Source organism: Coregonus lavaretus (assembly GCF_964263955.1).
Source record: "Coregonus lavaretus genome assembly, chromosome: 13".
NCBI lineage: Eukaryota > Metazoa > Chordata > Actinopteri > Salmoniformes > Salmonidae > Coregonus > Coregonus lavaretus.
Window position 1 is genome coordinate 19,831,980 of NC_140000.1, and position 16,940 is coordinate 19,848,919.

The 16,940-nt window shown below is 44.6% G+C and overlaps 1 protein-coding gene across 3 annotated transcripts; it reads right to left on the reverse strand.

Moving 5' to 3' along the window:
- Positions 1-1,653: 1,653 nt before the first annotated feature.
- LOC311139145 (DNA-directed RNA polymerase III subunit RPC7-like) lies at positions 1,654-10,918 on the reverse strand. 3 transcript variants are annotated; one of them, XM_084174034.1, is made up of 8 exons: positions 10,549-10,918; positions 5,454-5,617; positions 5,047-5,176; positions 4,331-4,399; positions 3,809-3,865; positions 3,150-3,238; positions 2,800-2,916; positions 1,654-2,353 (listed from the first exon to the last, which is right to left on the reverse strand). In XM_084174034.1, exons 2-8 carry the CDS (start codon positions 5,577-5,579, stop codon positions 2,267-2,269), a joined length of 675 nt encoding a protein of 224 aa, XP_084030160.1. In that variant the 5' UTR covers positions 5,580-5,617; positions 10,549-10,918; the 3' UTR covers positions 1,654-2,266. The 3 variants fall into 3 exon arrangements, with proteins under 3 accessions (XP_084030160.1, XP_084030162.1, XP_084030161.1); XM_084174036.1 differs by having other exon boundaries at positions 10,762-10,917; XM_084174035.1 differs by having other exon boundaries at positions 10,325-10,897.
- Between the last annotated feature and the right edge of the window lie 6,022 nt (positions 10,919-16,940).

The window sequence follows — 16,940 nt, forward strand, 5'->3', positions numbered from 1 at the left end:
CTACAGACAGTGAATCACGTGGCCATGGCCTGTTACATAAAGCAGGCAGACATGCATTGAGGCATTCAGTTACTGTTTCGATTGAATTTAGAATGGGCAAAACGAGTGACCTAAGCCACTTTCAGTGTGGTATGATCGTCGGTGCCAGGCGCGCCAGACCCAGTATCTCTGAAACGGCCGCACTCCTGGGCTTTTCACCACAACAGTGTCTAGGGTTTACCGAGAATGGTATGACAAACAAAAAACATCCAGTCAGAGGCAGTCCTGTCGGCGAAAACAACTCGTTGATGAGAGAGGTCGAAGGAGAATGGCAATAATCGTGCAAGCTAACAGGCGGGCCACAGACAAATAACGGCACAGTACAACAGTTGTGTGCAGAACGCATCTTGTCAATCCTCGTCACGGATGGGCTATTGCAACATTAGACCACACCGGGTTCCAGAGCTAAAAACAAGAAGAAGCGATTCCAATGGGCACGCGATCACCAACACTGGACAATTGAGGAGTATTAAAACATTGCCTGGAACATAACAGCGAGTTCAGTTTACTTGAGTGGCCTGCACAGTCCCCAGACCTCAACCCAATAGAGCATGTTTGTTTTGTAACGGGCTGTTCGCAGAATGAATGTACCGCCGTCCAATCTGCAGCAACTGCATGATGCCATCACATCAGCATGGACCAACATCCCTGGGGAATGTTTCCGACATCTTGTAGAATTCCCTGAATAATTTAGGCTGTTCTGGAGGCAAAGGGGGTCCGAACAGGTACTAGATGGCTGGTGAGTGTATAGCTACAGTACACTTACAGTAAGGATAGCTGAGGCTTTAACGTGCAACCTTAGAAACAGCAGGATTAGCACAAACCTTAGCAATACTGCAGTTCACACGCACACAGTATGTGAGGGCATATTCCTCATTCCCTCAGGATTGGCCACGAGGGAGTTTCCTCGTATTTGTTTTGGATGTCTAGATGAAAGTATTTGTTTGTGTATGTCCTCTTCACTTCTTAATGACTTTGTATTGAATTAATAAACAGCACCCTTTTTTATAGCATTTACAGCCTACTGCATTTAGTACCTTCTACCTCTTAGTGCATCACCCCGCACAGTGATACATGGAAATGTGTCTAAACCAATCAGATTAGCAAGGTACTCTCTTGCTGCAGACACTTTCCAAGCCTGCTGACATGAAATCCAAAGCTTTCTCATACCATAACAATCTATCACATGCATCTGTCTCTGGCCACCTGCCATTCCTGAATAAAAGAACAGTGTATATATATTGGAACACCAGGGTGGGGGAATGTAATGTATATATTTTGTGTACTATAAGTATATAAATAGAAACTCAGGACAGAGAATGTGCTCACTGTACATATACAAGCTTTGATTATCATAGGTCAGCTTTGATTACTGGTCAGCAAATATCGGTCAGAAAATATAAAATCAAGGTCAGAAAAGATCAGTTGTTATGTAAACATGTGTATTGACTGAGCATGGCATTTTGCTGATAACTTTGTGAGTGCTGCTTCAACCTTCAGCACTACGCCACCTATTGGTGTGAAATAAGCATTATCATGCGGCATCTGGTGAACTAGTACAGCTTCTAGTACCAAAACGGTTTGTGTAGCATAGAAAATAAAACTGCCTGGTTTACAAATTAGCTGCCATTTATTGTTTCAGAATTTCGAGTTAAGTAAAATCTTCTTTCATAACAAACTTAGCAGAGAACATTGGGATATAACATGGATATAAAAGTTTTACAAAACATAACTTTTTAAAACTACATACAAACTACATAAAACAACAACATAACATTAAAATGGGTGTCTTAAATCTTCAAAGTTCTTTAGCATTTCTATAAATGGATAAAAACCCTCTAAGAAATTATACTTGTGCAGACTCTATGATGGGGAAAGGTTGGTGTTAGGAGAAAAATGTTGGCTTAAGAAGGACATACTTCTCTCTCCATAACACCACCACACTTAAGAGCCATTTAAAACTATTGCAGGTTTGAACTGTGCAACCTTCTTCTTCTGTTGAGATTCTTGTTAAGTCAGGAACTGAATGGATCCTGGGTTATTTTGAAGATTCATGTGTCGAGTTAAGATCATTTCAGGCCATGTATACAAGAAAATGGACCTAAGAAAAACAGCACATTCTCTCAGCTTTGGAGGGTCTCTCAGTTCTGGAGTGTCACATATATTTTCCCAGGACTCTTGGGTCCTAGGCATGCTCAATGCTCTGTCATTGTTGTTTTTCAAAGTATCAGTAAATGGCCTCATCCATGTTGTCATCACTGTCCCCTCCGAACTCCTCTCCATTGTCAAAGTACGACATGATATAGTCTGTCTCCTGAGGGAACACATTCAGAGAGGGAAAAATAGCTACGTATGAGCTCATTCGACCTTGTGAAATGTGTTTGCAACGCTAACTTTCTGTTAAATCTGCATTGGTGTCAATGGAAAATGTATGGGGAAAATTGTCTCTAGTAAGGATTCAAGTCAAAGTGATATTCTCTCACTGAGGTTGTGGGGGGAATGGGACCAGATGAAAAAAGTAAGAAAGAGCTTGGATGTGTAACAGTTTTGCGGCCGTCCCTCTCCTTGCCCTAACCTGGGCTCGAACTAGGGACCATCTGAACGCATCAACAACTGTCACCCATGAAGCATCGTTACCTGTCACTGCGGCGCAATGGAAACAAGTACTTCAGTTCTCAGAGTGGGTGACGTCACCGATTGAACGCTACGAGCACACACCGCTTACTAGCTAGCCATTTAACATTGGCTACAGATGCTTACCTCTTCAAACTCCTCTTCATCATACTCCTCCTCCCCATCTTGCTGCTCTTCCTCCTGCTTCTTCTTCTCCCCTTCCTCTTCATCTGAGGTCACTTCCTCCTCTTTCTTCTCCAATGTCTGAAAGATGACACAAATGAATACAAAAGAAACTAAAAGAAAGAGAACATTGATGGTAAAATAATACACCAGGCTTACATTAAGTTTGAGGTTTAAGAGCAAGAACCATTCCCTTCATCTAGTGTGCCGAGATTGAGTAGTGTTACATGCCTATAGATGCGGTAAAAAGGTCAATAGAACGCAGACTATGGAGTTTGTGTCTGATGTACTGACTGAGTGCATACTATTCCCACCTCTAGTTTATGGATGATCTCCTCTTTGTCCACCCGGGTCTTTTTGCTGGGTTTGGGGTCCACTGGTGTCTCCACACTAAGAGAGGTGTCTGTAACAGAGGAAAAGGGACAAAAGTAAATCATTAGGGAAAACCAACTCCCTCTATCTATTCCCCCTCCTTTCCTTTCATTTAAAAGGCCATTCAACCAAAAGCTATATTTAGCCCGTAATAGAAAAGGGCAGATCATTTCTGTATAAATCAGGCAGTATTGTCATTGTCAGTAACTAGCAGTGACTTTATCGTATCCTTCTGTTCAAAGCTGAAGGGCAAATTGATGCATTCATGTCTCCAGAGACACAAGCAGTCAGACACAGTGTTCTTCTGAAGACACCTCTCTCTTCGGCACTCTGCCCAGCCAATAGGAAGGAAAAAAGCATGTGGGAGCAATATGCTATGAAAGAGACTGGTCATTCGCCAGCAACGTACATGTCAACAAGTCCCACAGGAAACAAACTAAACAGAACTGCAAAATGAATGGATTCTTTATTATTTTTATATTATTACAATAGCCTTCTGTGATCACATGGTGGGTGGGCTTTCATAGTGAATCTGTATAACTCACAGAAATGTCCAGTCAGTCAATGTGAGGTATAAAACAACACTGTATCATCCACTTACTCTCTTTAAGGGGCTTCTTGACATGGATTCGAAGCTCTTTGGGTAGCCTTTTCCAGTCTGACGTTATAAAACAAAATTCAAATCAAACAAAATCAATCAGCAGACACACAGGTGATACAATACTGTTTTTATACAGCAATGACCTTGTCAAAATGATGGAATGTTGGTTCACATCCGGTAAAGCTGAGGGACTAAAACCTCATGTTGTTTTCCCAATCAGCCGCTATTCAGCAGACCCTAATTGTGAGCGACAGCTCAATTTCTCCCATTTGACACGCTTTGGGTCAACTGACAATTTCAATCAGGACTGTTCACACTCCATTGTGGCTGACATCTCTGGGACGGTGTGGCGAGTGATTTCATGCTGCTTCAGGATTAGATCATTGATTCTATTAATCCCTGTTTAACAGTGTTATGCTGGTAATCAGATCATACAATGCACTCCTTCTGATATGTGTTCCGCAGTTTCTATCTCCTTTCAGTAACATTTTTTGAACTGGAGGTATGATGCAGCTGACCCACCTGGATTCCACTCAATGGTGTTGTCTGACAGCTCACTGTTCTGGTATTTATCAGAATACCGCTCCACATCTGGAAGTCAGACAAGAAGCTCATTTATTTCTTAAACATGGTACAAGAACAAACACGTCTTTGAAAATAAAGTCTGCTACTCACTGTTTATTATCTATGCATAGTCACTTTACCCCTTCCTACATGTACAAATGACCTCAACTAACCTGTATCCCTGCACATTGACTCGGTACCGGTACCCCCTGTATATAGCCTCGTTATTATTATGTAATCTTAGTGTTACTTTTATTGTATTTTTTACTTTAGTTTATTTAGATAATATTTTCTTAACTCTATTTCTTGAACTGCATTGTTGGTTAAGGGCTTGTAAGTAAGCATTTCACGTTAAGGTCTATACCTGTTGTATTCGGCATGTGACAAATAAAACTGGATTTGATTGGATGTCTGCTCATTGTTTGCTGCTCCCAAATGTTCTTATCGAAGCATAATTAAATGCTTGATTGAATAATTGAACAATATTTCAACCCCTGATTTAGGTCATGTCAACTAAACCTTGTATCACCTTGTATAATTTTAATAAAATAACACCATTGGGAGCTGCTGACAGTGACAAGACATTGACTGTCTAATTTGTGGTACGTTTATATGTCTGTAATTACTATTTTAATCGCTAACACACAGAAGCGTGTCTTCCCAGGCTTAGGTACCTTTCTTGGAGACGGCTGGAAGGACATAAAATGGTAGGATCTTCATGGCTCCCCTGAACTCCTGCTTCAGTGCCAACATGTACTCTGCTTCCTCTCCCATCACCAAGGGGACAGGCTTGTGTTCCATGGGCTACATGTGCACAAAAAACATTACACATATTAGGCTAGTCCTAAAAACGACAAGAAAATGCTCAATGCATGCTTTCCCAATAGAGCATGCTCTTCTTTGCTCCCAACCAAACACATATCCTACGGCCTCAACACGTTTAAACAAAAAATGTGTCAGCCCTGGATGTTGCTTAGACAAAGAGAATAGCCTCTAAATAAAACAAATATTTGACAACAATTAGGTGAATCCAAAATGAAGAGAGACACCTACAGGGTCAGTCACATCACCCCTTACTCACAGGGAACAGAGGTGTAGGCTGGAGAATTGAAGGGGGCAGGTTCTCCCCTTTCCCAATACCGACTGCCTCGATACTGAAGCTCATGTACCCCTTGCCACGACCTCGGCCGCGGCCCAGGCCAGCCATGGAGCGAGCTCACAGTGGGGGGGGGTTCACAGGTAAATCTGTCAAGGGAGGGAGAACGCAATGGGCACTAAAAGAGTGAAAGGCAGTGAGTAATAGCACTTCTATTTTCCCAAACAATTTGTGTAAAGCTATGAAAGCTTACTTTTACTCCTGGCCCATTTATGATCACCTATATTGCTGTTCACTGTAATATAACAATAACCCTAACCCTATTAGCTCTAGCTAACGAACAGGGAATAACAGAGAGGTCACATAGCCAGGGCTAAACAAGAACAGGTATAGCTACAACACAACCAAAGGACAAAAAAACTTTGTGAAGCGGAGCAATGGCTAATGCGTTACGGAAAGAGGAAAGGGGATACCAAGTCAGTGTCACGATCGTCTAGAACAGGAGACCAAGGCGCAGCGTTTGCAAAATACATCTCTTTATTATGGAAGAGAGAAAAACACGAAACCGAACACTATCCAAAACTAACAAAACAACAAACGACCGTGAAGCTAAATTACGTAAGTGCACTGACAAGCAACAAACGTTCAACATAGACAATTACCCACAAACACATGATGCCCATGGCTGCCTTAAATATGGCTCCCAATTAGAGACAATAAACCACAGCTGTCTCCAATTGAGAACCAATCCAGGCAGCCATCAACATACAAACACCTAGACAAGACATACCCCAATAACCTACAAACCCCTAGACAAACCAAAACACATACTTCACCATGTCACACCCTGACCTAACTAAAATATTAATGAAAACAAAGATAACTAAGGCCAGGGTGTGACATAACCCCACCTTAAGGTGCGAACTCCGGGCGCACCTGCATAAAGTCTAGGGGAGGGTCTGGGTGGGCGTCTGTCCACGGTGGCGGCTCTGGCACTGGTCGTGGTCCCCACCCCACCATAGTCACTTCCCGCTTTCGTAGCCTCCTCCAAATGACCACCCTCCAACTTAACCCCACTGGATTAAGGGGCAGCACCGGACTAAGAGGAAGCACCGGACTAAGGGGCAGCACCGGACTAAGAGGCAGCACCGGACTAAGGGGCAACACCGGACTAAGGGGCAGCACCAGGATAAGGGGCAGCACCAGGATAAGGAGCAGCACCAGGATAAGGGGCAGCACCAGGATAAGGGGCAGCACCGGGCTAAGGGGCAGCACCGGCCTAAGGGTCAGCACCGGACTAAGGGGCAGCACCGGACTGAATGGCGGATCCTGGCTGGCTGGCTCTGGCGGATCCTGGCTGGCTGGCGGATCCTGGCTGGACGGCTCTGGCGGATCCCGACTGGACGGCTCTGGCGGATCCCGGCTGGACGGCTCTGGCGGATCCTGGCTGGACGGCTCTGGCGGATCCTGGCTGGACGGCTCTGGCGGATCCTGGCTGGACGGCTCATGGCTGGCTGACGGATCTGGCTGCTCATGGCTGGCTGACGGATCTGGCTGCTCATGGCTGGCTGACGGATCTGGCTGCTCATGGCTGGCTGACGGATCTGGCTGCTCATGGCTGGCTGAAGGATCTGGCTGCTCATGGCTGGCTGACGGATCTGGCTGCTCATGGCTGGCTGACGGATCTGGCTGCTCATGGCTGGCTGACGGATCTGGCTGGCTGGCGGAAGGCTCTGGCTGATCCTGTCTGGCGGAAGGCTCTGGCTGATCCTGTCTGGCGGAAGGCTCTGGCTGATCCTGTCTGGCGGAAGGCTCTAGCGGCTCCTGTCTGGCGGAAGGCTTTAGCGGCTCCGGTCTGGCGGACGGCTCTGAAGGCTCATGGCAGACGGGCGGCTTCGCAGGCTCAGTACAGACGGGCAGTGCATGCAACGCTTGGCAGACGGACAGTTCAGACGGCGTTGGGCAGACGGGCAGTGCAGGCGCCGTTAGGCAGACGGCAGACTCTGGCCGGCCGAGACGCACATAAGGCCTAGTGCGTGGTGCCGGAACTGGAGGTACCGGGCTGAGGACACGCATCTCAGGTCTAGTGCGGGGAGAAGGAACAGGGCATGCTGGACCCTGGGGACGCACATAAGGCCTAGTGCGTGGTGCCGGAACTGGTGGTCCCGGGCTGAGGACACGCATCTCAGGGCTAGTGCGGGGAGCAGGAACAGGCCGGACCGGGCTGGCGACGCGCACCGTAGGTTTGGTGCGAGTGGCAGGAACAGGCCGGGTCGGGCTGGCGACGCGCACCGTAGACTTGGTGCGGGTGGCAGGAACAGGCCGGACCGGGCTGGCGACGCGCACCGTAGGTTTGGTGCGAGTGGCAGGAACAGGCCGGGTCGGGCTGGCGACGTACACCGTAGGCTTAGTACGTGGAGCAGGAACCGGCCGGGCTGGACTGGCGACGCACACCGTGGGTCTGGTACGTGGAGCAGGAACAGGTCGGGCTGGACTGGCGACGCACACCGTGGGCTTGATGCGTGGAGTAGGAACAGGCCGGTCCGTACTGGGAACACACACCACTGGCCTTAACCGGGGATCAGGAACGGGCCGGACCGGACTGGTAACACACCTCAGTCTCTTACGCCGTGCCTCAACTGCTTCCCTCCCTCTATTCGCCAATGGCTCCCGTAATCCGGTAGCCTTCTCTCCACATCTCCCTGTGGCAGCCTCCTGCTGCCCAGCCGCCCAAGCCATGTGCCCCCCCCCAAAACTTTTTGGGGTTGCCTCACGTCCTTCCAACGATGACCCTGCTGACGCCGTTGCTCCTCTCTCGCCAGGGCCTTGATCTTCCCCCAAGGTCCCTTGCCCCCGAGCATGTCCTCCCAGGACCACGATTTGCCCACCTGGGCCATCGCCAGCCTCTCGATCTCCTTACCAGGCGCCTCCTCCCATGTCCAGTCTCTTTGCTCCCGGACACGCTGCTTGGTCCTTTGGTGGTGGGTAATTCTGTCACGATCGTCTAGAACAGGAGACCAAGGCGCAGCGTTTGCAAAATACATCTCTTTATTATGGAAGAGAGAAAAACACGAAACCGAACACTATCCAAAACTAACAAAACAACAAACGACCGTGAAGCTAAATTACGTAAGTGCACTGACAAGCAACAAACGTTCAACATAGACAATTACCCACAAACACATGATGCCCATGGCTGCCTTAAATATGGCTCCCAATTAGAGACAATAAACCACAGCTGTCTCCAATTGAGAACCAATCCAGGCAGCCATCAACATACAAACACCTAGACAAGACATACCCCAATAACCTACAAACCCCTAGACAAACCAAAACACATACTTCACCATGTCACACCCTGACCTAACTAAAATATTAATGAAAACAAAGATAACTAAGGCCAGGGTGTGACAGTCAGTTGCACAACTGAATGCATTCAACTGAAATGTGTCTTCTGCATTTAACCCAACCCCTCTGAATCAGAGAGGTGTGAGGGGCGTTAAAGAGGCAATCTGTGATTGCTACATCTATTTCGGACTGTTAAATTAGTGATATATACCCATTGATTCTTGAAGAATGTAACTTATAAATGCCTCCTGAGCTAAGTTCAACTGTCATACCCCATCGCAATCCAAATTATAAGCTTTTTTACTCCATTGTTTGTAAACAAACACTGTGTAGACTCAAAACAGAAAACATGGTTAAAACTATCGTTTTTGTCTCATAGATGGTCAGTCCATGCATCCATAGCTCGGTCTATGAATTCGAGAGTGGTTACATTTTTCCAGCCCCATCCTCCTAGTCTGGGTACCAGTCTGCAACTCTAGCACTTTTAAGGAGTGGAATATAGCCAGTGATATGGATATAATGACGAGATGCTTGTCTCCACCCTAACAATGGGATTCGTTGTCCACAGAGTGGAATGGTGGGCTGTCAACTCCCGCCTATTCCTCTCTTTGGATTGGTGGATACATCTTGTTATTTGAATAATTTTTTGAATATATTCGATGAGGGGTGTTGACATCAACCACCTGTATTCAATGGAGAGTGAGATGCTATGCTAGCCTCATGAATATGCATAGTCCGTCTCGAATTTCAACAGAGAAGTGCGTCACACTTTTATCAGTACACTCGTAACAACCTAAACATTACAAAACTTATTTTAGATTAAACAAGCCTCATGTATCAAAATAGCAATTCATATTTATCTTGACTAAATTCTACACTCTCTCATTTCCCCCCCATTCAGAAACTCCTCACCTGCTTAATAATTAAGGATTTGCTTAAGTGGACAGATTTTGGGCAGAGATAGGGCTCTCTGGTACCCAGGCCACCATCCTCCAGCAGCGTCCCAAATCAACGCCAGGTGTCGCAGGAAGGCCAAGAAGACCATCAGGGACCCCAGCCACCCAAGCCATGCCCTGTTCTCCCCGCTTCAATCACTCAGACACGGGCAGTACAGGAGCATCATGGCAAAAACTGGAAGACTGGCAAATAGTTTCTAACCACCACTAGTCAGCTACCCCCCCCCCCCCCCCCCCAATTCAATGGTCACTTACCCCCCACCCCCCAACAGACTTTTACTCTGCCCCCACCCCAACAGCATGTATCACTGACGCAGTTGTTAATATGTATATTATAGATTTTTTTTATTGATTATAATTTTGATTGTTTTTATTTCACTTGGTCCACACACCCCCTCAATGGTCATGCTGCTCCCCCTATGGTCATCACCCCCCACCCATCAACAGTCTTTAGTCTGCCTCCACCCATATGGATATTTATTTATTCATCACTGCTACAGTCATGATGTATATATTGCTATTTCTATTAATATTGTTGTTGTTTTTTATTACCATTTTCATTATTTTATTTCACTTAGTCCTGCATGTTGGAGGAAGATTTTCACTGTACTCTGCAATCACATCTGCAACCCTGTACATGTGAATATTAAACACTCAATCTCTGAATGGCGGGGTCCTGCTTTGTTGTTGTTTGAAACGCAGATTGCACCTTTAACAGCTACCAGCTAGCTACCTATCTAGTTGTGTGCGGCTTGCTAAGTCTTGTTCCACCTTACCTTCTAGTGACTTCAGTGATATTAACTTGTTTGCTTAGATAACTTGGTTGTACAGTAGCTACATTACAGCTGTAGCTAGTAAGAACTTGCTAGAAAATAACTAGCGCCTACTAGCTAGTTAGCTAGATAACGACGTTAGCAAACGTTAGCTAGAGCTGTCAGATTTCTCATGACAAAATATCGTTCACCCAGACAACGCGCTTACTAACTAACCATATCAACTTATTCACGACCTCCCACCTTCTGAACCATAGCTACTAATCTTCAAATAGAAAAAAAATAAAAACATGATCAAGCTAGCTGGTTTACAAATCCGCGGGCGACGTTATTGTTTACAACTCACTATGTTGTTTACATCTTGCGGAACTCTGGTGATATGGGGTCGACTAGCCTGCCCTACACTGCCCCCTGCTGTATTGGAGTTGAAGACGTTCCAGAACCTCTGAAAAGAGATACAGTATCTCCCCCAAAAGATGGTCACATACTTTTTTTGGCCATCTGAGAGATCAATACCTGTCTGTGTAAGTGAGTGTGTGTGTGTGTGTGTGTGTGTGTGTGTGTGTGTGTGTGTGTGTGTGTGTGTGCTGTACTATACTTTAATTTAGATGAGCGTAGATTAAAACTGAATGTCAAGGCTAAATTGGCTAAAATTAAATAATCCAATGAGAATTAAGGTTTGAGCCACCAAGTAGGAACCTCCAAGGGGAGTGAGTGTGATACAACATACAGAAGCTACATTTGCTTCCTGGTGTGGGAGCTGGGTTGGCATGCAATGGCTGAAAATACTTAATTTTGCTGACATTGTAAAGGTGGTTTGTCTTGGTCTGGCTATTACCACATCCTGGTGAAGTTGATTCTTAATCGTTGTTCTTGTTTCTATCTATTTGAGGAGGATAAATAAGCCTTTGACCAAGTCACCCTAAGCCATCTACCATCTCAAAGCACTTGGTTATGATTCCCCTCCCATCTGGGGGTTCAGTGGATAGGAGCACAATCACTCTGATGGAACCTTACAGCTGTGTGTGTGTGTGTGTGTGTGTGTGTGTGTGTGTGCATGTGTGTCAGTCTGTCTGTGTGTCTGTATCTGTATGCCTGCCTGCATGCAGCGTGTGTCTGTGAGCTTGCGTGCATGGATATGTGCGTGCCTGCCTCTGTGAGTGTGTCACCGTGGGAACGTTTCTGTAGGAATCCAGCAAATCAGTTGCCATAGCAACTGTGTTCCATAATAGCAACAGTCGCTGAATAAGTATTTTATGCACTCGGGGAGTACAAGTATTTCCTCCTCTCCATCTTTAGTAATGCAAGCTTCTTATTTATTTTGAGCTTTTGAGATGGCCTACCCTTATCTTTTTCAGATAAAACTTTAATGTGTGTTTCAGTTTAATATACTATTTATAACACCAAGTGAGACCAGACTTGTGAAACAAAGTTAGGCTACTTCTTCAATTGTGTGTATTAGGCTATATGCTCACAACGCTCTCACATTCACCGTTAGGCATGCCTACCTGTTGTATACATCTGACTTTGCATTGAAACCATATCTAATCTATAAAGCAGGTGACTAATTATGGGCTACCACCAAGGATAGGTGGGCCACCTCCTTCCTCTGCAAATTTGCAATGACTGAACTCTTATGACCTTAAATAATCAGGAACTCATATGGCAACAAGATGGGGCCCTGGTGCAGATTAGTTTTAGCTGTGATCACAAGTGGTGTGCTTACTGCAGAGGTGCAAAACACCTTACTGCAGAGGTGCGTAAAGACATAGAGGACTACAGAATTAGCCTATATAAATCTAAATCAAATCAAATGTTATTGGTCACATACACATATTTAGCAGATGTTATTGCGGGTGTAGCAAAATCTATGCCAACCAAGCCATTGAGCCCTGTATAAATTCTTTATTTTCCCTTGAGGTTACAGGAGAGGCATAGTGTCATAAGCACAGAACAGACAATATTGGGTCCATACTTGCAGCTCAATCAGGTATAAATATAGCCTATCCTTTGTTGACATTTCTTATAAGAGGCTACAAGACACCAAAGACAGTGTATAGGCTACTGTTTGAGTGAACAACAGTCTCGCTCTCTCTCTGGTTTCTTTCTCCGTCTGTCAAGCGCAGGGATCATTATAGCGCATCGCCTGCGCGCAACATATCCACCGCGTTTCTATTCACTCCCACCACGCGACCCACTCCCCACCCCCGCTGCGACGCTCCGCGTCTTCTAAACTAGTGGTCGCTGGAGAGATACGGGGGAAGTGGGGGAGGGGGAGAGAGGCTCGACGATACCACAATATCTGGGGAATATTACAGAGACTAAAGTCTGGCTTTTATATCAGAAAAAACATATGCCAAATGGATCTGAATCAAACGCGTTTCATCCATGGTAAGGATTTATGTTTCCTCCTTAAATTGTGTTTGCAGTGCATGGTGGTAGAAGGCTACATTTTCATATTGTTGATTATGTAAATATTTGTTGCCATTAAATTATTCCCTATGAGTGGTTAATGCAATGACTAAAAGCTTGACAAAGAAATATCGACATGAACTGAGAACAGTGTTTAAGTAGCCCATGTGAAGAAAATAAAAACAAGTTGAATTTGATGAAAGACCAACAATAATTAAAAAAAAGCAATTCAACTGAACTTATTCAGATTTTCCAATTCATTGTTTCTTACCATATTTGTGTAAGAGGTAAGATATGCTCTATAGCCTGAATCCCGCAGAGCAATGAACGCGATTCGTTTGGCAGTTGCAATCAGATTTGTTGAGCCTCGCTATATGCAAATACTAATCAATAAACTGCTACAAAAAGCAAATAGATTCAGCTGATTCAGAATTGCTGTCACTATTTTTTCCCTATTATAAGCAGCACCTTTCTTGGCTGAGAGGCAACCCCTGTAACCTAAATCATGAACCAATCTGCATTGTCATGAAATTCTGTCACTTGGCTTATTGCGGTCCTATAAGATCAGATGCAGCCGTATGATGAAATGTGTCAAAAAGAGAAGCAGATAGTCCGTCACATTTTATGTGTGTGAGAAAGGCAATACATGCAGTGATGTAACGTAGGTCGTATTTTATTATATCTGCTTTACTAATGCATAGGCTAGGCTACATTCAGTGTGGAGAAACATGTTGTTTTCTATCAACCGACTGTTGAAACGGTTGTTTCTTTTTACTGGCGCAGTTACTGTTTTTGTCCAATTACCTGGAATAGTATAACTTCCCTGCTGGTTTAATATTAGAAGCAATATGTCAGAAAACCAATTGACGTAGTGATTGGTCAGCGAAACAGCACTAACTTGAATTGAAAGCATGAATTCCTTTACATTGCTTTTCTCAGTTCTAGGAAGGTTGGCGTCGGCAGAACGACCGAATCAGCACCATGGACAGCGACCGTAGTTTGGAATGGATTTAAATTAGTTTCTTGCAACATTTCACAGAAGAGTTTCGCTGAATCTTTTGCTATTAGGACTATATGATATTGTAGAATTGTATACATATACATACACTTAATTAAGCTTCTTGGAAACAATAATATGAAACGTCTGGGAACGATGCTTCCTTGTATTACGAATTTACATTCTACGCAGAAACTTCCCTTGTAATTCATGTTCCAGTGAATAATCATTATACTGCTGCATTAAATATATCTTTAAATGTATTTCACATAGAGATTTTGATTAATAGCATATGTACTGTAGCAATTAGATGTATAGCTACTGAAATATGAGTTTTGTCAATGTTACAGAGAGCACTGCAGTATCTACTCAGAAACAGTAGGTTCACTAAGGGACAAGGGCATAAGACAACTATGACACAAGGATGGCTTCTCACGGACTTCCTATGCAGGACAGGAAAGGTTAGGTGTAGGTCACATCCACCCCCACAAACCTGGAATTATGAATAATCTGTCTAGAGGGCCAATGGACGGCACTGTCAGAGCTGTATGCCATCACATCTCTCTTTCCAACAGGAACTGTGGCACATTCTGACATGCACAGCTCACCTGAGATGGCATAGCAGGATGGCAGATCAGGGGGTACAACGGTGCCAATTATAGTAATGGGTGTTGGGGTAATGTCAGTTCTTGACACGGTGCAGCTGCATACCAGGGGACAGACATATCATAGGAGGAATATTATATTCTACTCTATTGGACTCAGTCTCTGCCATGAGACTGTGTGTCTTCTGAGAGCAGATGACTTTGGCTGATAATGAGTCAGTGAGCTGATAGTGAAGGAGAGAGAGAAAGAGAGAGAGAAAGAGAGAGAGAAGAGAGAGAGAGAGAGAGAGAGAGAGAGAGAGAGAGAGAGAGAGAGAGAGAGAGAGAGAGAGAGAGAGAGAGAGAGAGAGAGAGAGAGAGAGAGAGAGAGAGCGCGAGAGAGAGAGAGACATAGAGAGAGAGAGAGAGAAAGAGAGAGAGAGCAAGAGCGAGAGAGATAGTGTGTGAGAAAGAGGGCTGATGATGAACGACAAGCTCTTTGGGGTTGGGATGTGGGGAATTTCAATAATGTTGCCTACCTACATGTACAAATACACACACACACACACACACACAGATGGATGTACATGTACTCACGCATACGTTTTTACACACTAAGACACGCATCCATGCATGAAGTCAGACGCACACTCCGTTGTAGAAACCCAGAAAGACCCAGCCTTGAGAAGTTACATTTGCTCCAGAGTCACACAGATCAATGTGTGTAAGCCAAACAACAGAGAGGTTATGAGCTGAAAGTCAGAGAGGAAGAGCAATAATGAAGAGACCTGTCGAGAGATGGGGAAAGAAATTGGTATGGAAAAGCACAGACTCTGATATATTAAGGACTAAAGACTAGGCCTTGGACAAAAAGGATAGCAATCTACTCAACAGACTGAGTAGCCTGAAATACGTTTTAAGAGGGATACCAATAAATAAACAACACTAGGGAACATTATTCAATCGAACAGGGTGACAGGGCAAGTCAAAACCATTACTCCATTCTGCTATTAAAAAATGGCACGTTTGGAGTTACTGCAGACCTTTTGTAGGTACTCAACACAATAACAGTATGAAACAAAAAATAAATCAACTGCATATCAATTACATTTTGCTGTTGTGCTGTGCATGAAAGGTGTTGTTTTTGCCAATAGATGATCAAGATTTAATGTGCGAACAATATGAGGTTTAGTGGATTAGTGTATGCCCTATCTACCTAGATTAATACGTCCATTGCAGCTGCAGTGATAGATAGCAGCTAGGATGATAAATGTCATTCTATAGCTGAAACTACCCAGCCAGAAATAGCTTCTACTGCCTCCCTTCTCAGAGTGGGAGTGCGAAGTGAGGAGTCTGGTTGGCAAATTGCGGGTGGATCGATGTCAACCCCCCTGTCGCTCCTCTCCACAGCCCAGAGCCTGGCATGTTATAGAAGGGTCCATCCAAACAATTGTGTGATTTCACATGGGGGGGGGGGGGGGGGGGGGGGGGGAGGTGCAGCGACAATCATGACAGCACTGTGTGAGTTGGCGTGTGTGTGTTTGCAGATGTAAATGGCATGTTATAGAAGGGTCCATTTTGTGATTTCACATGTTTTAGAGAAACTTAACCCAAACTGCAAATCACTTCCTCATCCTCATTGTGTATTATGGGTGCCCTGAAAAAACATGAACAACATCTAAAAGAAAACACCCCAAATCCTCCTTTTAGAAACGGCAAAGCTCTCAGTATAGTGATGCAGGTCTTTAGATGTTGTACACATGAAGTTGTGTCATTGCAAACATTTATCCGCAATGTTATGTTCCCGTTTTTGCGACTCGAGCCTTCTCAAGCGGTTCCATTTTCCGTATAGCCTGCTGCTACAGGTAACTGCAAAAATATATAGCAACATATAGCATCTTAATAGGGCGTTGGGCCACCACGAGCCGCCAGAGCAACTTCAATGCGCCTTGGCATAGATTCTACAAGTGTCTGGAACTTCCTGTGTGGAAGGACCCCATGCTTTCAATATACTTTGTATCCCTCATTTACTCAAGTGTTAACTTTATTTTGGCAGTTAAGCCTACCTGTAAATTGGACTGAGCGGTATCGCTCGAGTCGCAAAAATGGGAATATAACGTTGCGGATAAAGTTAGGAATGACACAATTTCATGTGTATGACATTTAACCCTCCCGTTGTCCTAGGGTCAAAATGACCCGCCACTGTGTTGAACCAACTTTATTTAATTTTTACATTTTTGGGATCATTTGTGAGAAGGAGGCAGTGAGACTGCCTCCTTCTCACAAATGATCCAAAAAATATAAAAATTAAATAAAGTTGGTTCAACACAGTGGCGGGTCATTTTGACCCTAGGACAACGGGAGGGTTAAAGACCTGCATCACTATACTGAGAGCTTTGCTG